This window comes from Cucurbita pepo, chromosome 17 (assembly GCF_057944985.1).
Source record: "Cucurbita pepo subsp. pepo isolate OVF chromosome 17, ASM5794498v1, whole genome shotgun sequence".
In the NCBI taxonomy this organism is placed as follows: Eukaryota; Viridiplantae; Streptophyta; class Magnoliopsida; order Cucurbitales; family Cucurbitaceae; genus Cucurbita; species Cucurbita pepo.
The window spans coordinates 3664558-3687633 of NC_141814.1; the positions used below are offsets into that span (position 1 = coordinate 3664558).

Consider the following 23076-nt stretch of genomic DNA (forward strand, 5'->3'; position numbering starts at 1 on the left):
GCTTCGTACCATCACCTCAATGTCGGTTCTTCCCATCTCTACTTGTAACTCAACCTGTCTGTTCTTACACGAACTTGTATTATTATTTATTATTTTATTGTGATTTTTTTATTTTGTCTTATTTCTCCCTCCAATGATTATTTTCTCGATTATCTTTCATTTTTTTAAATATGATTTTTAAAATTTGATCACTTATTTAGGTTTATTATTTTTTTAATAACCCATTTTAACTTATTATTATTTTTTTAATTATATAATTTTATAATATACTTATTTCATTGCATTTGACGTGGTACTAAATATTTACAATTAAAAGTTTATTTATATTAATTCATTTATTTAAGAATAATTATTAATATTTATTACTAAATAAACTCAAAAACCTAAAATTTTAGTAAAAATTAAATTATTTTAATAATCTAACCTAATAATAATAAATAAAAAAAATTAAATAATTTAATAAAATATTTTATAGGTATCAGAAACCAAGGACAGTTTTGGAATTGTGGTTAATTATTATTCTACAAAAACCTAACAGTTTTCTGTACAATATCTCTTTTTCGCTCGCTGCGCTTTGCCCAACACTCGCCTCCAACTCCACGGATCAGATCCGAGGAGTTTGGCAAACCCTACCGCACTTTCTTCAATCTCCTCATTCTCCTCTATCAATCTGCAGGTCTGCTTCTCTTTCCACTTCAATTTTCACCTTCGTTTCGTCTTTTGTTTCAGGGGACGGACATGGTTGTATATGTAGGTCACTTCTTTGGTTATGGATATCTTTTTCTTTACCCTCCAACAACGATGTGTTCTCTTTGATTTTCCTTTTTCTATTAACATTTGGCGCTAATCTGTTCTCGCTTGTCGTGTTTGTTGATATTGTTTTTATTTGTTTGTGAGTTGTAATCGTTTCCCTTAAGTTACATGATTCTGTTCGTGTGTATTTTGACATGATGAATTAGTTATGTGGGTTTTATTTGCTCTACCTCGTGGGACTGCGACTGTGAATTATAGGAGGAATTACGGCTTCGGCTTTGGGAAAAGGTTAAAGCGGTGTCTGGTTCTAAGGATTTTTTTTTTTTTTTTTTTTTTTTTCTTGATAAATAAATATCAGATGGCCTTAAGTCCTTTTCCTACACTGAGACAGAAATTTAATGCTTGTTCTCCTGTTTATGTGGATTGCAATTTTGGCTTTTCTGTTACAGATTTCCTTTCTCAGATTAGCTTTGGACAATTTCATAATGTTGTTTTATTTGTCTGTTGGTCCAGTTGATAGAATGATTATGGTTTTTACAATTTCGTTGCCTGATAATTCGGGATATTTTATTTGTTGTTCTGTTCATCTTAATGTTCCCTGTTTTCTTGCTTACATTTTTCCTTATTTTGTACTTGCAGCCATGGCAGGTTTGGCTCCAGAAGGATCCCAATTTGATTCTCGCCAATATGATTCTAAAATGAATGAGATGTATTTTTTTTTTATTTTTTTTTTCCGTTTTTCACAATGGGCCTTTACCACTGATCTTTTCCCCTTCATGTGTATGCACTATTTACAGCTGTATTTTCTTCTTGCAGTCTTTCAGCAGAAGGCCAGGAATTTTTTACCTCTTATGATGAAGTTTATGAAAGTTTTGATTCAATGGGGCTGCAAGAAAACCTCCTCAGAGGCATTTATGCTTATGGTATATACTTTGTTTCATTTTTTATTTCTTTCTTTTTTTTAACTCATTTTGTCTCAAATCTTCCTTGTAATTTCCTATATAATTCCAAGGGTTTTCCCTTGCTTCTTAAGGTTTTGAGAAGCCATCTGCAATTCAGCAAAGGGGTATTGTTCCATTCTGCAAAGGCCTTGATGTGATTCAGCAGGCTCAGTCTGGTACTGGGAAGACTGCAACCTTCTGCTCTGGGATACTGCAGCAACTTGATTATGATCTAGTCCAGTGCCAGGCTCTAGTTCTGGCACCAACTAGGGAGCTCGCTCAACAAATAGAGAAGGTTATGAGAGCTCTTGGAGATTATCTTGGTGTTAAGGTTCATGCTTGTGTGGGAGGGACAAGTGTCCGTGAAGATCAACGCATTCTTCAAGCTGGTGTTCACGTTGTAGTTGGAACACCTGGTCGTGTGTTTGATATGTTAAGGAGGCAGTCTCTTCGCCCAGATTCTATTAAGATGTTTGTATTGGATGAAGCTGATGAAATGCTTTCTCGTGGTTTTAAAGATCAGGTGAATTTCTTATCTTGATGCTGACATTTTGTAAGTTCATTTTGCTTCATTCTGTTGGCTTCAGGTAGGTTGTTAATAGACATGTTTCAACGTTTGGGTTTATATCCAGAGCTTAGCTTTTGACATCTCTTTTCCAGGTGAATTGGGTCAATACTAATGGGACTATTGAACCATTCGAATGTACTCCTTTTAAATCATATAATGTACATTACCCAGTAAGATACACGCTAGAGTAGTAACTTCATGATGACTGTGTTTAGTAGGAAGGTTCATGAGTGCTGAATTCTTTTTCATGCTTTTTGAAAGTCAGATCCTTGGCCGTTGTTTGCAGTGGTATTTTGTTCTCAGCATTTGTATTAAGAGTTTAAATTCCTAATTGTTTCTATGTTACTTCTTTTTGTGGTTGTAGATTTATGACATTTTCCAGCTTTTGCCATCAAAAATTCAAGTTGGGGTCTTCTCCGCCACAATGCCACCTGAAGCTTTGGAGATCACTAGGAAGTTCATGAATAAGCCAGTCCGAATTTTAGTAAAACGTGATGAGCTTACTTTGGAGGGTATCAAACAATTTTACGTAAATGTCGATAAGGAAGATTGGAAGCTCGAAACTCTTTGTGATCTCTACGAGACTCTGGCCATCACTCAAAGTGTTATCTTTGTTAACACACGTCGCAAGGTCGATTGGCTTACAGACAAGATGAGAAGCCGAGACCATACTGTATCTGCCACCCATGGTGACATGGACCAGAACACTCGAGATATAATCATGCGCGAATTCCGGTCTGGCTCTTCTCGAGTTCTCATTACAACTGATTTGTTGGCTCGTGGTATTGATGTTCAGCAAGTCTCCCTTGTCATAAATTATGATTTGCCAACCCAACCCGAAAATTATCTTCATCGTATTGGTCGAAGTGGTCGATTTGGAAGAAAAGGTGTCGCCATCAACTTTGTTACAAACGATGATGAGAGAATGCTTTTTGATATTCAGAAGTTCTATAATGTGGTCATTGAAGAGCTGCCCGCTAATGTTGCAGATCTCCTATGAGGAAGTTTTGTTTGTTTGGTTTATTGTTATTATTATTATTTTTTTGTTTTGTTTTTGTTTTGTTTCGTTGTTTATAGGGATGCGATTTCTCTCATCTCTGAAGTGAACTATTTAGCCTCCCACCAGAACTCTTCCCCTTCCCCCCCATTAGCTTAACTTTGTTTTCATATCTTAGTAGTACTATCAAACTGACATTTTCTTTATCATGTATGGTCTGCTTTCTGTGCAAGATTTAGATGATGTCGAGCTGAATTTATTTGTGGTTTGGTCTTGTGTTTTGCCCAACATTGGACCGAACCAAATCGCGCACACCCCCTGATGGTGCTGGTGTGAACGCCAAACGGTAGGCTACCAGTCTGACTCATTACAATATCAATATAAATAATTGTGTTTGATGTTGCATGCTCAGTTAACGAATTTTCGGGGGGCTTCAGCTAGAAGCAGGACAGGTATATTTATGTATGGAGTGATTAATGCCCCTTAGAAATCAATGTAACCAAAGGTTTGCCTTTTCCAAATAAGCATCATTAGTAGCATTGACATTGGAGATAGCTAATAGTTCCTTCTGTTTTCCTTGCTTACCGCTATCGAGTGTCATAGTTGCTTAGGGCTTACGGCAAAAAAAGGCATAGGCACATCACCCCATGGCCACCGCCACACAAGTCAAACTATATACTAAAAAGTCCTCCAAATAACTCATTATTGCACGAGGCCAATGCCCTTTTAACCCTCTTTATGATGACCCTTAGGGCCACCTAATTGATTGCCACAACCTCGGAACATTCATCCATAAGAATGTACCACCAAAGCCAGCCAATACCTAGCCATAATGGACCATCTCAATTCACTGGAACAGAGGATACAGCTGCCATTAGCTAGGAATTGAGGGCCACAGGATCAACTTTTGTGTACTCTAAAGGACTGCAATAATGGATATGGTGGAGAGATTTTAGGTCTTGAAAACCTCCCATCCATTTGTTGGGCAGTTGCACCAAATTCACCCCATCAATCAATTAACAACTACAATATTTTTCTTTGGGTTTGTTTATTAGACATCTTCCTAGGTACGTGTTCGTTCAATTCCCAACTGATAAAATCATACTACGGTCAAATTTATGTGATAAAATAAAGATTTTTTGTTCTAACTTTGCTGGTTTCTTTAATTTCTAGTACTATAAGAGTATCATACTCCCTTCGTTCACTTTATAATTTTACTTTCATAATTATTCTTTTTAACATTGATTGAGTCATATATTTTTAAAAAGATCTCAAATTCATCAAAAAAAAAATTTCTTATGACAGTCAACTTTAGTCAACTTTATTTAAGAATGACAGAACCTAAGAGAAGTTGTAGCCACTCACTTTAATGACCATGTTGGCTTGACTTGATGGAAAGGGTATGTTGTGAGGCTCCATTGAAGTGCTTTTAATTTAAGCAGGAGGTCGACTTGATGACTATTCCACGTGCCAAAGAGTCAACATTTCGCAGCTCATGCAAATGCCCTTAGGTGAAGACAATTGTGAATGGCAATCCCAAAAATTTATTATATACGCCTGGATCCTCAAGTCCTCCAATCTAGAGATTATAAATACACGTTATCCTCGTCTATAACCATCATAATAAGCAGACCCAGAACCATTTTCCCTTCCCCCTTCCCAATTTAGCCTCGAGACTTTCAAATTCTCTGTTCTCTTTGAAGTTTGGCTATGGAGGATTTCAGATCCAAATCTTGCAGAGAAGGCAGAATGCAGATTGAAAGCTACTATGAGAACAAGGCTGCCCCAACAAACATGCAAGATCTGAGGTCTTACAGTGTCAGCTATGCAGGTTCTGTGCAGCAGCAGCAGCAGCAGCAAAATCAACCAGACAAAGAGATGAAAATGAAGAAACCCAAAAGCAATATGGGGTCAACTTCTAAAAGCTGGAGTTTCAAGGATCCAGAACTGCAGAGGAAGACAAGGGTTGCTGGATATAAGGTTTATGCAGTGGAAGGGAAGATGAAAGGGTCTCTGAGAAAGAGTTTCAGGTGGATTAAGAACACTTACACTCATGTAATCTATGGATGGAGGTGATATCAACAGTCATTTTGTTGTGTGAGTTCTTGTTTTGGATCTTTAATTTCCTGAATATGTAACTATATGATGAATCGATTGGCTGTTCCTTAAGTTCGTAAAGAAATGAAAGTTTGAGTCTATGTTATCAGTGGGCTCGATCTGCTCTGTTTTTTTACTTGATATATTGAAAGGGGTCTCTGTAATGTATTAGAATCAGTTTGTGTGTTCATAATTTGGGGGAAATGGGGAAAAGAAAACTGGGTTTTGTTTGAAATGATGGGTTTCTTCACAAAACCAAATTGATCAATGGTTTGTGACAGATTTTTGGATGTTCTTCCACCGACACCATTAGAGACCCAAAGAAGCAGGGGAGTGGAAGAGTCAGAAGAAGGCATGAATGATTCAGTTCAGACTTTGGAGACAGTTTCACATGCCAATAATTGTTATCATGTTTGCTTCTCTCACAGATCGCTAATTTATAAATCAAATCAGGCTTTGAAAATTCTGTAGCTTCTCCGTCGGTGTTGAAGCAGCGTACATCTTCAGCTGGAGATGATGGTGATGGGGATGACTTAAATTATGAGATCCCACGTCGGTGGAGGAGAAGAGGAGGAGAACGAAAATTCTTTACGAGTGTGGAAATCTCTCTCTAATGTATGCGTTTTAAAAACTGAAGGAACAGTATCTGCTAGTGGTGGGCTTGCGCCGTTACAAATGGTATCAGAGCTAGACACCAAGCAAGGTGCTAGCAATGAGGCTGAGCCCTGAAGGAGGTGGATACGAGACGGTGAGCCAGCAAGGTCGCTGGACTCCGAAGGAGCGTGGATTGAGATGTCCCACATCGATTGGAGAAGGAAACGAGTGTCAGATAGGACGTTGGGCTCCGAAGGGGTAGATTGTGAGATCCCACGTCAGTTAAAGAAGAGAACGAAACATTTTTTACAAGGGTGTGGAAACCTCTTCCTACTAGACGCGTTTTAAAAGCCTTGAGGAGAAGTTGCAGTGGGCATCGACCGTTACATAAATAAACTCATTCAGCTCATTACCCATAGTCAACTTTAACATTGATATATGTCTTAATCCTAACAACCATGGTTGAAGGATGAAATTGTTGAACCTCCTATGCATAGTTTCATTAAATCAAATGGGTCATATCAGGATTGAACAGATCAAATTTGACAGAGTCGCATAAGGAAGACAAATGCAAGATCATCAATGACTGTAAAAGCAGCAGATGATACAATTAGAAGCCATATATAAATATAGATGATTAGAATGATCAATCGAAACAGAGTTGAATGAGATGACAAAGTCAGTTGTTGAATATCAGAGCTATCAGTAAAGGGGATATACAAACAGAGCAAAGGGGAAAGAATGGGAACAGCAGGCGGCTTTTAAGGGTATCAGCTATTCTACAAGCACTTATCATTTCAAATCCTTTTTTTAAGTTATGGTACATACAAAAGCCTCCAGAAGCACGTTCTTTTTGCTATAACCAAATGGGATTCCAATAACCCATTTGCCATAACATGAGAAAAAAATTCAAAAGGAAAAGAAAAAGATTCAAATGGCCGGACTCTAGGGGAAAAAAAAAATCCAGAAAAAATGAAGATTTACGTGGAGGGGAGATGATATTTTCATGAAATAGTACCAGTTGGAGGAGCTCCAAGGGAAGAGTGCTTCTTTTGGAGCTTTCCTTTTAGCTGCCTGATCTTAGCTTCTACTCTGGCTGTGAATCCTATCTTGGTTTTTTGCCTTGCTTTTGATCTCTCCCTGGTCCACATGTGTGTGTCTTCCACATCCTTTCGGTAGTATTTGATTTCTTGGATTATGTGATGATCCATTGGATGGAAGCTTCTCTGGAAGGATATATGGGCAAGATATGGGAGATTGCAGGTAATTGTTACTAAGATGGTGGCTACCCAGTAAACAGGGGCAGGTCCTAATGCTTCAACGAATATTTTATATGCATTTCCAGAGGAAATGACCATTCCATAGAGTAAGATGAACAAATACCACATGGCGATACTACCCCAGACGAGAAGGTGTTGGATCCAGGTGAAGTGGCTCATTGTGAGAGCAATCTGGCAATTTACTGCCCATATGATGCAAGTAAACATGGTGGTTCCGACAGCAGTCATGTCGGCAGTTTGGCCGCCTGAGCGGAATGCCTGGTCGTAGAAGATGATGAGATTGAGGAAGAAAGTAACTATAGAGGAGTAGACAGCATTCCCCATCCATCCGAAAATTCGAGGCCAGTCGAAGAACAAGTTTTGGGGGCCTTGCTGATAGAGTGCAGGGAACTGCTAGATCGATGATGGTTAGTTACATGAACACATATCAGTTTGCTGATTTATGTTTAAAATGTTTGTGTTTACCTGTAGGCACACCTCAGAAGAGACATCTTGTTCAAAAACTCCAAGGGAAATTACAGGCAATGAGGTGAGTATGACATTAAATGATAGCATGTAGAAATCGTCATATATTGATTGCCCAGAAAATCCCGCGTATGCTTCGAAGTAGAATAGCGTTAATCCGAATGCGATATTCTTGTAGAAGAAATAGCATATCTGAAAATGAAAATGACCTTGTTAGATCATAACTGGTTGGTGGAGCCTTGATTTCTTGGAAGCCAAACTTGCTTTGAACATAACAAAGAACATTACCATTTGCGCTATCCTCTTGTAGCACCAATGACCATGGACTACCAGAAGCCTTTCAAGAAACCGAAATTGGGCAATAGAGAAATCACTAGCCATCACAGCCTGAGAGAATTAGGAGTTAAAAAGAGAGAGAGATAGAGATAGAGATAGGGATATTTATTTAGTAGAGTTTAGAAGGAGAGTCCTTTGTGCCTACCTGCATACCTTCAACCCCGCTGATACCGACACCAATATCGGCCTCTTGAATCATTCCCACATCGTTTGCGCCATCACCAATTGCCAAAGTGGTTTTCCCAGTACCTTCTTTTACTAACCTTGTTACCTGCAGAAACGCCCCCGAACAGAGGTCAAAAGTCAAAATCAACAGTTCATGACTAAGTTTTGCACTCAATGAACTGCTTATATATGATACACCAGGAGTACATTATATAAAATGGTTAATCATAAAACCAGGAAGGAAGTCCTACCAGGGCTTTTTGCTTGGGGGAGACACGACAGCAAATGACCGATGCACAATCAACAGCGAGTCCAAGGAATTGAAACTTCATATCATCTTCGAGAGCATACGTTAGAGTCTTCCCATCAATGATTAAAGCGAATGCAGCGTGTGGATCCTTCTCCAGATTGATCATTTGCGAGGCATTGGTGATTTGATTCAAAATATATTCTTTCATGGCCTGGCCAAATTCGTATGAAATCAATTTTCCTGTAGCAATTTGCCAGTGCTCTCATTCAAAGAATTACATACCTCTTTTCCTTCCTGAGCTAAAGAATCTGAGCTTGTTGATATGCAAATCCGCTTCATTCCCTGTCGAAGTAAACTGCATGCATATCTGCAGACACAAACAATGACTGTCTTTTGCTTAGCATATGAATTTATATGTTTGAACATGGCATATATGATGCAAGACTGACCCTATGTTGATGGCAGTTTCCATTTTATCTCCAGTCAAAACCCAGATCTTAAGACCAGCTTGTGCAAGTTTATCAATGCATTGGGGCACCTACAACAAAAACATAAGCCAGGTTTAAAGAAAAGAAACCAGAATAGTAACAAAAACAATAATGTAAATAGATATTGTTGTCACCCCATTCTGTAACTTGTCCTCCACAGCGGTAGCACCAACAAGGGTTAATTCTCGTTCCATGAGGTCGGACACTCGCTCGAGCATTGCATCTCTATCTCCTCCAATGGACGTTTTAGCCTTCTGAAACTCGTTGTTCCAAGCAGTATACTCGGACTCCTCAAGCTTTCTATAAGCAAGTGCCAGAGTACGCAACCCAGCTTCTCCATATTCATTCAAATGCCTTGTGGTTGCTTCCTCATACATTCTTCCGTTCTTCGATAGTCGATCGAAGATGATGCTGCAAGATTGGAGTTATAAGTACTAAGAAATCCAAAAAAGACCAAAAATAAAACAAAAAATGCAGTCGATATCCCTATGAAATTCTCTCAAAAAGATCCATAAGAGCTTCTAATGATGAGACTCACCTATCAGCACCTTTGCAGAGAAGAATAATATGGCCATACTCATCCCTAACAATTACAGACATTCTCTTTCTCTTGCTAGTGAAATCCAAAAGATTTAAAACTTTGTATTCCCTGTAAAAATTCCCAGGAGACATCATCAGCAACGCATGAAGCATAGAATTCATGGAAAAATGGGCCTAAGAAACTTAATCAAAGAACTATCTTATTCTTACCTTTCAACTACTTGGTTAGGAGAAGGATATCTTTCGCGCACAACCAAGGTTGATTGTGTTCTCTTACAAAACTCAAAACCAAATTCTCTTGCGGCAACAAGAAAAGCACCTTCATCAGGGGACTCTGCTTCATAAGTAAAAGCACCAGTTTCCTCATTCAGCTCAGGAATTGCAGTGTGACAAATTGCTAAAATTCTGAAGAACAATAGAAGAACATCATGATTAGGCTCATTCAACCAGTTTCCATTTGTTAAACGGCTGTCCTCAAAACCAAAATACTTTATGGCAGACTTCTGCTCTTTGACAACACTTGAAGTAAGAACAGTCTCCAATTCAATCTCCGATTCTTTTCGGTCCCATGCCATGGAAGACTGTCGGCTATTTTTTTGCACAACAACATCAGAATAATCTGCATCCTGCTCGTCAAGGTCATATGCCATCTGCCTTGCAGCTGCAAGTTCAACCTCACTAGATTTAACACCATACGCAGTCCCAGCAATGGAACATTTCAGAAAGTCCATCTGATTACAAGTCAAAGTGCCAGTTTTGTCGGATAGGATCGTGTCTACCTGACCCAACTCCTCGTTCAAATTTGAAGTCCGAGCTCGAGCGGGATTACTAGTCTCTTCACAATACATGTTAATATCTTGGTTAATGAAGGAAGCTTGTAGAACCTTAACAACCTCGATGGAAACATAGAGCGAGATCGGTATCAAATATCCATAGAGTATAAGAGCAGTGATCAAATGTATGAGCCCTGATAAGGTTGGCTGACGAGGGTTATACAGTGGATCATCACCAGTAGTTTGTAAATACCACCAGTCAGTCATTTGGTACTTTGTCTTCACAGCAAAACCTATTGAGCTCATTGATGATATCAATACAAGTAAGGTAAAAAGGATGTAAATAATCTTGTCCATTTTTCTCTCTATTCTACTTCTTTTGGAAGGAGATTTTGTAGCATTCTGCATGACTTTACTATCATGTCCAGTAAATATCACTACCCCGTAGGCATAAGCTGTGTTCCTCAATTTAGAATCTCTGAGGAGAATCTGGCTAGGATCAAGAGGATAAATCTGCCGATCATACTCCAAGTTACCAACAAATGTGTAAAGATTTGGGTTTGGATCTTCACAGTAAATCTTTCCAGTAAAGTCTTTGAAGGTAGCATCATCATCCAATGGTAAGGTTACTTCCAAAGATCTCTTTACTTTGAGATTAGTCTCGCCATCCAAATTCATCGTTTCCACGTAACATATACCGTCCTCATAGCACGACGACAAAAGAAGTAGATCAGCGGGAAAGAACTGATCCTTCTCTACTTTCACTATGTCTCCTACACGAATCTTGTGCCAAGGTCTATGACCAAAAACACCGTCCCCTTTATGAACAATCACTTTCCTGAGATTAACCTTCATATCCTGCACGAATCGACTCCAGTCCTCGAGAGCTTCTTTAGCCATACTGAGACCAACAACAAATACCAGAGGAGCAATCATGCTCATGGCAGAAAATGGGGCAACTGGTGTGAGGGACAACAATGCAGCCAAAAGAAAGTACAAATTGGCAACTCTCCTGAATTGCTCAAAGAGAGCCTTAGGCAAGAAAGTAAGAACATTATACTTGGTTGTGGATATGTAATTGAAGCAGTATTTCAATGGCTGCCTCTCATGGAGATGAGGTTGGTTACAACAGACAATTCGTGAAAAACCAGGTCCTGTTAATGGATTCGAATCGTCGGCCTCATGTGCACTCTGTGACCGGATGCAACCGAATGTATAGAGATGGCTCCGCCGGATCCTCTCCCTTATCCTTCCCCGTCTCATCGACTCGATTTTCATCTTGAAAGATATATGATAAAGAAACCAATGTCCTTACTGAAATTTCTCCATTTGCAGCCTAAACATAACCGTATGAAGAAATTAACAAAGAAATCATCCACCACCAGCAACCGGATGCCCTAGACGGCCACATTCAAGCAAACATTTGAGCCGTCTTCAAATCCATCTCATAAGCATCAACGTAAATCACGAAGAACAATTCAATCACACAAAGAGAAGGAGAAAGTCGAATTTCAGGTAATGTCCTCAAAACAAATCGATTAATTCCCAATAACAAATCCAAACGTCACAAAACAGAAAGACATGAAAAGAAGATACTAAAACAACAAAAAACATAGCACCACGGATTGAATTCACCACAAATCTTAATCTCCATTGGACAAAATCACGATTTAAACAGAAAAATGAGGAAAACCTCGATTATTACTAAATATCAATAATGTAGAGCTCAAATATTGATACAATCATCATACCTAACAAATTCCTCACACAATAACACAATTCGAAGCCAATAACAGCAAATTTTCACGAACAATGAAGCAAAGCAAGAAAATCATAAAGCCGGAAAGAAAATGTTACCTGGAAGAATCAAGAGGCAAATCCACCCATGAGCGGGTGGAAAAAGAGAGAGAAAAAAAGTGGAGGTGCAGATCAAGGTGAAAAGAGAAAGAGGAAGAAGAGGAAGAAGAAGAAGAAGAAGAGGAGAGAGAGAGAGTGACCTTGTAGAGAGAGAAAATCTAGAGAAAGACAGAGAAACAGAGAAAAACAGGGTTTTAGGCCAAAAGAGAGAAGAAATGTCCTTTCTCTCTCTCTTTCTTTTTCTCTCTTTCTTTCTCTCTCTAACCTCTCTCTCTCTTCTTTCTCTTATTTTCTCTTCCCTCTCTCTCTCTACCTTCAACTCTGAACCAATGACACGAAATTCCGGGCCCTCCCCTCTCTATATTTATATTTTTTTTTTCATATTTTCCTTTTTTTTTTTTTTTTTTAAACAATTTTCTCTAAATTAATAATAATAATAATAAGTACAAAATACCATTTTTGTCCTTATATTTTGACTTTCTCTGTTTAAGTCAATATATACTTTTAAATTTTTTAAATTTTAACTTTATTGTTATATTTTTAATTAAACTCAAAATTAGCTTCTAATTAGTTTTTATTAAAATTTATTAAATAATAATACTCATTTTAATATATAATATAAAGTTAATTATTATTATTATTATTATTATTATTATTGGGATTATATGGTGGGGGTTTTGTTAAAATGACCTGTTGAGTTCTTGAAAGTTAATGAATGACAGCTCCAAGGGAGAATTAGTCTCTTCCTTCCCATGTCATTCGGGGCCCACGTTATCCGACGTGACAATATTGTCTGTTTTATCGTATTTATTTTTATTTTTTTTTCTTTTGGGTTAATAATTTTTAAAAAATAAAAAATAATATATGTGGAAGAAGTGGGCCCACATAATCTTAGTTAAAAACATGGGAGTTTAACGTTGTTTGTTGATGTCTTTTTTCTTAGGTTGTCATATAACACTAATTTCGATTTCTCAAATCTTGCTTTCAAAATTCTCTTTCGAAATCTCTCTATCCCGTTTTTTAAAACTTTCTTCTTGAACCAGGCTCAAGCACACGTTGCTAGCCGTAAGCGACGCAATAATAAATAGACTTTCTTCTGACATGCGCTTATTCTATTCGTTAAATTTTTATAGTTAACTATGCTATTACAGGGTATAACAGTAGGTACTAAAGAAAAACACGAAGAACACTTACTGAAAAAAAAAATGACAAAATCACGAACATGACATGGACCCGACATTATAATTTGAGAATTAATTTGTTTATTTTTAATATTTAAAAAAATTTATTGAAGAGATTTTATATTTTAAAAATGAGGAAATGTTGAATTTGAGCAAATTTATTTCCATAAGTAAGAACAAAATAAATGTCACTTTCTTTATGTTATTATATAAATATATATATTTGATATAACCTAAGTAGGTTGGAAATTCTCCAACTATCGTTAGGTAGCAATAAATAAATAAATAAATAATAATAATAAAGATTTAATAATTTAATATTTTTGTGGTTATAGATAAATAGGGGGGGAAATAGTGATTTTGTTAGGGCATAAGGAAATTTATAATAGGTAGTTGAATGGGACATAATTTGAAGTCATTTCAACATCAAAATTGTTTTGCTTAAACCTTACTTCTTTCATTATTTCACAATTCTATTCGCTCAATTGTTCGATCAAAATTTTAATTTTTTTTTTCATATGATTCAAGTATCTGACCAATTAGAACTATTCAACCCAAACCATAACGGTTGGGTTAGGTTGGGTTAGATTTTTTTGGATTGGATTGAATTATTGAAAAATCGAACATTTGGGTCGGTTCACGAGTTGACAGTTTTTAGTTGGACCAACTCGACCAATCTGAAAGTAGCGGTACAACCCAGTACAACTTTACCCTAGATTATTATGAAGATTAAGAATATATGACCGATATTAATGATATGTTGCGACTTATGAATATGATATTTGAGTTTTATGAGATGTTGATTATTAACGTAACATGTATTATAGATAAATATGATTTAACTTATATATATATATATATATATATATATATATGTATATATTAAAACGTTCTGTTTTGAATTATTAAATGAATGTTTAATTATGATTGCTTAAATAATCTATAGGTACCCATTCCTAATTGAGTATTGATAATTAGAGGAAATATAACATATTTATAGATGATAAAATAATTGCAAATTATTTAATATAAAAAAAATCCAGAATCTTGATAATTCTAATAGATATTAGAAGGTATTTATAAAGGGATAAAAGCCTTCAAATTTAAATAATGAAGATTGATTAAAAAGTAGGAAGGAATTTGAGAGATTAAAAATCTAAAATTTGATATAAATGTAAAATAATAATAATAATAATAATAATAATAATAATAATATAAAACGACATATATTAGAAAAGTAAATAAAACAACATGCATTAGATGTGATCGAGTAATCATTATATATTAGAAAAGAAAAAAAGTAAATAAAACGACATTCGAGCGATGTGTCGTCGGGAGTGGAGAGACGAATTTCTCCCACTTTCGACACGTCGAGCGATAGTTGGCAGCATGCTTCTGCCTAGTTAATTTTGAACTTGATTTTTATTTTTAGAACTTGACAAAGAAATGAAATATAGTTTTAAAAAACATTAATTGAAATAAAGTTTAAAAAAACATAAAAAGAAAAATGATCGAGAAAACTATTTTAATGGATAAAATAACGAAGAAAGTAATATTTGTCAAAAAAAAAAAAATAATAATAAATAATAAATAAATAAAAATCAAATAGCCATCTTGACATTTATGGATTAATTTTATTGATTTTTCTTTTTTTAATATTTCGATATTAAAAAATTAGACTCCCCTCCTTCCTACAATACTTATTTATTTATTTATTTATGATTTGACTTTATTACATGAAAGTTATACGAACACGTCTCTCCACAATAATATGATAATTGTCTACTATGAACATAAGCTCTCATGGTTTTGCTTTGGGCTTTACCAAAAGACCTCATACCAATTGAGATAGTATTACTTAATTATAAATACTTAATTATAAATTCATGATCATTCCCTAAATTAGGCTATGTGGGACTTTCATTATCCAACAGAAATTAATGTCCCTAAAGTTGAAATAAAATAAAAAATAAAAAAATAATAAATAATAGCATAATATTTAAAATGATTTTTCACTTAATTTAACTCATAGCCTTTATCTTATCCAACTAAGAAAAAAAGGTTGGATTGTGCGATAAATATATATATATATATATATATGTATGTATGTATATTCTGTTTATGGGCGAAATTAAAAAAAAAAAAGAAAAAAAGAAAAAAGAAAAAGAAAAGAGATAGATACCTTACTTATTACCAAAGTATTACTTTACCTTTAGACGATGGGCAACATATTCTCTCTCCCCACAATGAGCCAGTGGTAGCGCAATCAAATACTATCTTATGTTTATAAATAAATAGTTAATGTATAATTAAATAAGTCCTTTAGCATAAATTAACATACTATGACATATTAATTTAATTGTCATATATGAAGTGGTGCTATATTTAACATTATTCTATGCTTTTTTCTTTTTTTTTTTTCACCCCAAGGTTGACGGTAGGAGAAACAATATTTAACATTAAAAAATACCCATAAAGAAATTAATATTTTTTTTTACGGTATCGCCTATCTTCTCCATTCCAGTAAAGATTCGACATATATATATATTCAACAATACAATTAAAGCTTCTAAACATTACTGACAATGGAGCAAGAAAAGTCTGACAAACCTATCAACCTCAACATATTTATTTTTTAACTTTTAGAAACTTATTATCACCCACCAACCGTTTGATCCTGTTGGTTTAATTAAATTGTGCTCAAAGATGGCCTTACGATTTTAATATATATTTATAAGGGAGAGATTTCGACTCTTATAAAGAAGGTTTTGTTCCCCTCTCCAACTTATGTGAAATCTCACAATCCATCCCTTTCGGGGGCCAACGTCCTCGATAGCACACCACCCAAAATCTGGCTCTAATACCATTTGTAATCGCCCAAGTTCACCGCTAGTAGATATTGTCCATTTTAGCTCATTAGATATTGTCGTCAGCCTCACGATTTTAAATGCAACTACGATGAAGAGAGTCTAGCACTACTCCAATCAGTCCCTTACACCATCCAGCGACGAGCTTTGAACTCATTCTCTCTTGATTTTGGTTATACTACTATTCCAACTGGGCAGGGGTTATAAGATGGAATCTTGTCCCACCATTTATAGCCATGGTTGAAAGAAGGAAGAAAATGATAGCAAGGGTTATTAGGGCAAGGGTACTAGTGGGAGATGAGGTTATCACAAATGGTTAAAGATTGAGGAAGTGAATTAGGAAGCTTGGTAATTGAGCTGGATTTGAGTTCAAATTTAGAATCAGGTAACGTGTTTCAGTTTTCTACATAGGTGGGAGGAAAAAAGTAAACGACATGATTACAAATAATCAAATATTTAAGGCATTACATTAATGACATAATGGTTCCCACTCAATCATTAATAAGATTGCTATAAATTTGACCCACCCAGATGGAATTGAAGGCTGTGCCCACAAGGCTTGCACGACAGGAAGAAAAGAAGAGGAAAAACAAAATTAATGGAACTAATCCTCCTATTCTAAAAGTATCCGGATGTATTTTGCGAATCATCACTCTCCACGGTACGATATTGTCCACTTTGAGCATAAGCTCTCATGGCTTTTCTTTGGGTTTCCTCAAAATGCCTCAAATGGAGATGTATTCCTTTACTCATAAACTCATGATCCTTCCTTAAATTAGCAAAGGTGGAACTCACTCAAAACAATTTTCAGAGAAAGTATATAGTTTTCTCGGAAAAATTCCAAAGAGGGATTTGGGTTCGGGGGGAAACAAGGGTGGATCAGAGTGCTTGGCGTTTTATGGACAATCTTGTTTTGAAAGATGAAGGGATGCTTTCTTGGTGTTTTGAATGATGCCCCACGTGCATTTCCCCTGCTCCAATTTTCAACGATAATATTGGAACTACTTTGAAGAGTTCTAAAGACACACTATTCCCTAGAAAAGAAAACGAATATAAATTTAAAAAATATGGATACTCAAGCTGGATTCCCATCAGGTAGGGACAGTTGAATGTGTTAAAGAAATATGACAGATGTATATTAAAAAATATGAGATCAAATTTAAAATGGGAGTAAACTTAAAAAATACTAAATAAATATACCATATATTTCATATAATAGTAGGTGGTTAAGATGCCTATGCCATGATCTTTGACTATATCTATTAAACTAATAAAAAAAACGAAAAATATCTTATTATAGGATAAATCATATGCTTCATCAGTTTGTTATTTGTAAGGGTAGAAACTATTTATAAAGTTTTATCAAACTATACATACAAAACTACAGGTATCAAATCTATAATTTAACCTATATTTATGGAGAAAAAACCAAAATGCCATTCAAGATTATCTTTTCTTTAAACTTATATTGAGTAGGGACACTCCCGTACAAAAAAAAAAAAAGAAAAGAAAAGGGACCCACATATAACCACAAGGATCTATATAGACAGGGGATGGACTTAGAGGCCCAATGTACAAGAACCTGGATGTTCATGGATTAGGTTCCTTTGTTTGATTATTCTAGGTTATCGATTGTTTTAACACACCTACTAAGAGTCTGAGTCCAGATCAAGTTGAAAATGTCAATTTACCTCCAACTACACCTATTGGAGGAATTTTTTTTTCTCAAGACACATTCATCTTCTCCCTAAAAAGAAAAAGAAAATAAGGGATAGCTATAACAACTCAAGTCCATCACTAATAGATATTGTCCACTTTGATCTGTTACGTATCGCCGTCAGCCTCACGATTTTAAAACGCATCTACTAGGAAGAGGTTTCCACATTTTTATAAAGAATGCTTCGTTCTCCTCTCCAACCGATGTGGGATCTCACAATCCACCCCTTTTTGTCTGCCTCTGATACCATTTGTAACAACTCAAGCCCACCGCTTTCCGATATTGTCTGCTTTAGCTCGTTACGTATCGCCGTCAGTTTCGATTTTAAAACACGTCTATTAGGGCGAGATTTCCACACCTTTCTAAGGAATGTTTCGTTCCCCTCTCCAAGATGTGGGATCTTAGAATAGGAATCACAATAGCAATCACTGAATTTTGGCTGAAACCCAAGCCGAACCAATTCACTCACACCCTTAAATTCTTAATGGCATCCCTCCCATTTAAGAGTCTGAAAAAGTTGCAGAGGCTCTAGAGATGTTCCTTATGCAGACAAGGATACAAATAATTATATCTAGAGACATAAAACATGGAAGAAAACCATGATCCTAATCCTTGATTTCTTGCTGAACTATTTTAGGGGAGACTTGCTACAGCTTCGTAGGAAGGGAACACATATTAACTCTCTCTAATCCAATCAAGATTTCCTCATACAAACTTAAAGGAACTAGGCCTTGCCTGCTTTTGCTCATTGAAGAAAACATTGATCATACCAATCGATGAGCCCCTTTCAAATTAAGGCGAGAATGTGTGGCCTAATATTGGGGATAATTTGACAAGATGTACATTACATACTTCAAAACAAATACCAGAAACTGTGGAAATAGTCTAAGTTCATGTCAATTTGTCTTCAAACATGATATTTTCCGACCAATATTTTCAAATAACGACCTGGATAGCATGGAGTTGCATCATAAAAGAAATTAAGCATTGTTTAAGAAAGCAAACCTTGTAACAGCATGGTGTCAATCAACCCTCTTCCTTGCTTTAAAGAAAGCTAATGATTGCTCGAATCCTTCTCGGGATGAATCGTTTCCACGAGGGCCTCAATCTCTTCCTTGACTCTTTCAAACACGCCGGGGGCCTTTACTTCATCGGCTGGTGTAGTCTCGTCAATGTCATCCCTTGTTCCATGTGTTTCTTTGTGATGGCGTGGTGATTCATGAGAGTGAATCACAGCCTCCATCTCTTCTTTAAGTCTCTCAAAAATATTGATTGATCTTGCATCTTCTTCTTCTCAAAGTAGGTGTTACACACCAAGAGAAAGAAGAGATATAATTGTCAGTCAACTAGAATCTTCAAAAGCAAAATCAAACTACGACAGAGAAGTCGTTTCTGATCTTAAAAACCTCCTTAGAAACAATTAGAGCAACACCTAAACAACCATAAGCTCGAGATTCATGCAATTTGATAACAATTTGCTCTATGAAACGCAGAGGGAAAAGTATCTCTTCAGAAATGACAGCGATTCCTCCCATTGAATCGACTAATCCTAAATATATATATATATATATATATATATATATATATATATATATATAAAAATTGATAACAGTGCTTTGAAATCAAACATTTCCTTATAATACCGTGGAAATCAATCAGCGCCAACAATCAACGAAAATACGGGCTGCTTAGAGTTTTCTACCTTCATAACACAACATCGCCGACATGAATCACTGGAAAAGCTAAAATACATTATCAATTTGTACGCCACTCGATGATCTTTACTCAATGCAACAATTTCAAGCTGATTATGTTTTAGAAACAGCTTCTTGAGGAGACACACAGAATATCGTAGCAATCAATACATAATCACTACTTGCAGTTGATAAGAACAGTGAAAAAATTGGCAATACCTGAAGAAGAATCTTTCATCGGAGTCTTCGGATCCTCCATTCGAGCTTTCCCGTGGAATCGATTAACCCCGTCTCACTCTTGTGTATGCTCGCTGGACTATCACTTTCCAGTTTCCCCGCTTTTCACGAAATTAACATAACGACAGTTCCAACTGCGCGACGACTTGTCGTATTCTTCAAAATAAAATTTACGAGGCCCAATTTCAGGCCCAATAAGAAATGTCTACATTTATCCCTCATAATATTTATTAGCGAATAAAAAAAATTGTTAAATTTTAGAGAGAATTTTTTTTTAATTTTTTTAGAAAAAAAATATTAAAATTGAGAGTTTATAAAATTTTGTAAATATAGTTTGAGATATATTTATTGAATTTTTGAAAATTTGAAAATTTTGGTCGGTTTGGGAGGTGACATTTTTCGTTCAAACCTTATCAACTTACCATCCAACTCAACCCAACCCAGTTTTTAAATTTATTATGAAAATAAAAAATATTTGAGATTTATAATTAATGTCAGTAATAGGTCATGACCGGTGAATGTTTTGTAGAGTTATTTTAGGATATGTATAATTTTTTTAAATAATAAAAAACAAACCGAACCGAACCAGTTTGTTACCATGGTTGGGTTGAGTTGTAGACTCAATTTGGTTGCTTGGGTCACTACGGTCCATTAAACGTAGAATAGGTCATATTATACTAAGATAATCTACTTATTTCTTGGTTTGTTACCGTTGATTAGAAAGAGTCTACTGATTTACTAGTTTGTTACTATGGTTCAAGGCCCACCATGTAATCATCCATACAAATCTATAAATACACGTGACCCATATAGGCCACGTGTCATTCAACCTAATATGGTATTAGAGTAAGGTTTATTCATTAACAATCTATCATATCTTCTTTCTCCTCCCCATCCACCATCTCCAACACGATCTCATCTACTATGGCGTCGACCTTTGGCCCAATCTCTCTCCACCACGCTGTCACAATCCGTCTCACCAAAAACAACTTCATCATATGGAAGATTGATCCAAATTGGTATAGTGACACAAACGCCACTGATCATATCACTAGTGACCTGGATCGTTTCCCTGTGCGTGAACGCTACCATGGAGGTGAACAAGTTCAAGTCGGCAATGGAGCAGGTTTGCGTATTTTACAAACTGATCATTCTTCAATTAATACTGCTGCTTGTCCTCTTGCATTGCGTAATATTTTGCATGTGCCTAAAATTTCTAAACATCTTCTTTCGGTTCATAAATTTTCTCGTGATAATGACGTATTCTTTGAATACCATCCTTGGTATTTTTCTATTAAGGATAGACGGTAGAGGAAAAATCTTCTAGACGGAAGTTGTGAGTCTGGTCTCTATCCTATTAAGCCATCTGATGTCGATGATCTCAAGCATGTCTTAGTGAGTTGATCTACTACTCACGTCCAATGGCATGTACGTCTTGGATATCCTTCATCTCAAGTAGTAAAGTCAATTTTGCGTCTCAATAATATTTCGTGTGCTAGTAGTCATCTTTGCCAGTTTGTAATGCGTGTCCTTTAGCAAAAAGTAATCCGTTACCATACACTAATTCTTTTCGTAGGTCTTCGTCACCTCTGGAACTAATTTTTGTGATGTTTGGGGTCCTACGCCTCCATCTGTTGGGGGCTTTAAATATTATATCAGCTTCATTGATGATTGCAGTAAATTTTCGTGGATCTATTTGATGCATGGTCGTACAGAAGCTCCTCGTATACTTTTGCAGTTCCAAGCTCATGTTGACACCGATTCTGGTCGTATCTATATTTCTAGAGACGATGAGAATATTTTTCCGTTCAAGAGAGCCCCATCCAGTTCTTCCCCAACCTTGCAACTGATGCACAAATCCCTGATTTGTGCACCTTACATTTGGGTAACAACCGTACTAATTTGAAGAATGATCATATGTATATATGTGTGCCTACAAACTCTTTGGAGGCAGAAAATCTGGTGCCCACATCAGCTTCGGGATTGTCGCCGCAATCCTTCGCGTCACTGCCGCGCAAGTCGACATCGGTTGTTCCGCCAATGATTGGGGCATCGGATCCTCTGCCAGTAGATGATATTGCGCAATGCCCAGTCGGATCTCAACTGTTGGTTGACCGACTGCTGTAGCACCGGTTGCTCCCCTAACAACGGCTGGTACGACTGTCCCCTTAGTTGTGGATCTTACACCTACTACTCATCCGTATGGTACTCGATTGAAGCACAATATCAAGCAACCCAAGGTGCGTACCGATGAAACAGTTACATATTCTGTGGTTTGGTCTTTTGCCTCTGAACCTACTTCACATATTAGGAGCATCCCCTCTGGCGTCAGGCAACGAATGATGTATTTTAGGCACTTCTCAAAAATAAGACATGACACTTAGTTCCTCCTCGTGCTGGTTTTAACGTTAATAATTGCAAATGGATTTTCAAACTCAAGCAAAAGCCAGATGACTCTAGTGATCGCTATAAAGCATTCTTGGTTGCTAAAGGGTTTAAATAGCAGTATGGCGTTGATTATGATGATACCTTCAATTCAGTTGTTAAGCCTACTACCATTCGACTCTTATTATCTCTTGTTATTTCTCGTGGTTGGGCTATTTGGCAGATTGATATTCAAAATGTTTTTCTTCTTGGCTTTCTTTATAAAGATGTTTATATGAAGCAGCCTCTGGATTTGTGGATTCTCAACATCCTCGTTATCTCTGCAAGCTGGATAAGTCGCTTTATGACCTCAAACAGGCTTCGTGTGCCTGATTTTCTCGCCTTAGCTCCAAACTATTACAGTTGGGTTTTACACCTTCAAAGGTTGATGTCTCTCTTTTCATTTTTAGCAAGACGGGCGTTCGGATGTATATCCTCATCTATGTTGATGACATTATTATCATCAGCTCATCTTCTACGACTACTGAGAAACTTCTTACACAGCTTCAGAATGATTTTGTCGTCAAGGATCTTGGCACTTTGAGTTATTTTCTTGGGATTGAAGTCCGCCATACTTCCAATGGAATGAGGAGGAGGAAAATTTTCTTGATCATATTAACATAGTTCAACATTGTCATAAAACCAAAAACGGAATTAGTTAAAGTAAGGACAAACATGAAATTAAATAAACAATAAAAATGGTTAATTTAAAAATATGGTATATAATAAAAATAAAAAATACTATCAAAATATTTTAATTGAAATATGTGTGACAACCCTAAACTATTAAAAAAAATAAAAATGTATATATATTGTGATATTGCAACAAATAGATAATAAATACATTAAAAT

General features: G+C 36.1%; 4 protein-coding genes across 5 annotated transcripts; 2 read left to right on the forward strand and 2 right to left on the reverse strand.

Moving 5' to 3' along the window:
* Positions 1-521: 521 nt before the first annotated feature.
* LOC111778169 (eukaryotic initiation factor 4A-11) lies at positions 522-3468 on the forward strand. Its single transcript, XM_023657852.2, has 5 exons — positions 522-676; positions 1393-1462; positions 1570-1676; positions 1787-2217; positions 2627-3468. Exons 2-5 carry the CDS (start codon positions 1395-1397, stop codon positions 3260-3262), a joined length of 1242 nt encoding a protein of 413 aa, XP_023513620.1. The 5' UTR covers positions 522-676; positions 1393-1394; the 3' UTR covers positions 3263-3468.
* A 1118-nt stretch (positions 3469-4586) lies between these two features.
* LOC111778170 (uncharacterized) lies at positions 4587-5462 on the forward strand. Its single transcript, XM_023657853.2, has one exon. It carries the CDS (start codon positions 4970-4972, stop codon positions 5333-5335), a length of 366 nt encoding a protein of 121 aa, XP_023513621.2. The 5' UTR covers positions 4587-4969; the 3' UTR covers positions 5336-5462.
* Positions 5463-6552: 1090 nt separating this feature from the next.
* Positions 6553-12435, reverse strand: LOC111778168 (putative phospholipid-transporting ATPase 4). 2 transcript variants are annotated; one of them, XM_023657850.2, is made up of 11 exons: positions 12105-12435; positions 9685-11583; positions 9473-9583; positions 9069-9345; positions 8896-8984; positions 8729-8813; positions 8448-8657; positions 8177-8302; positions 7984-8082; positions 7696-7887; positions 6553-7620 (listed from the first exon to the last, which is right to left on the reverse strand). In XM_023657850.2, the coding sequence occupies exons 2-11, from the start codon at positions 11523-11525 to the stop codon at positions 6955-6957; spliced, it is 3696 nt and encodes a 1231-aa protein (XP_023513618.2). In that variant the 5' UTR covers positions 11526-11583; positions 12105-12435; the 3' UTR covers positions 6553-6954. The 2 variants fall into 2 exon arrangements, with proteins under 2 accessions (XP_023513618.2, XP_023513619.2); XM_023657851.2 differs by having other exon boundaries at positions 9685-11644.
* Positions 12436-18661: 6226 nt separating this feature from the next.
* On the reverse strand, positions 18662-19935 carry LOC111779175 (uncharacterized). Its single transcript, XM_023659259.2, has 2 exons — positions 19783-19935; positions 18662-19159 (listed from the first exon to the last, which is right to left on the reverse strand). The coding sequence occupies exons 1-2, from the start codon at positions 19820-19822 to the stop codon at positions 18924-18926; spliced, it is 276 nt and encodes a 91-aa protein (XP_023515027.2). The 5' UTR covers positions 19823-19935; the 3' UTR covers positions 18662-18923.
* Positions 19936-23076: the final 3141 nt, after the last annotated feature.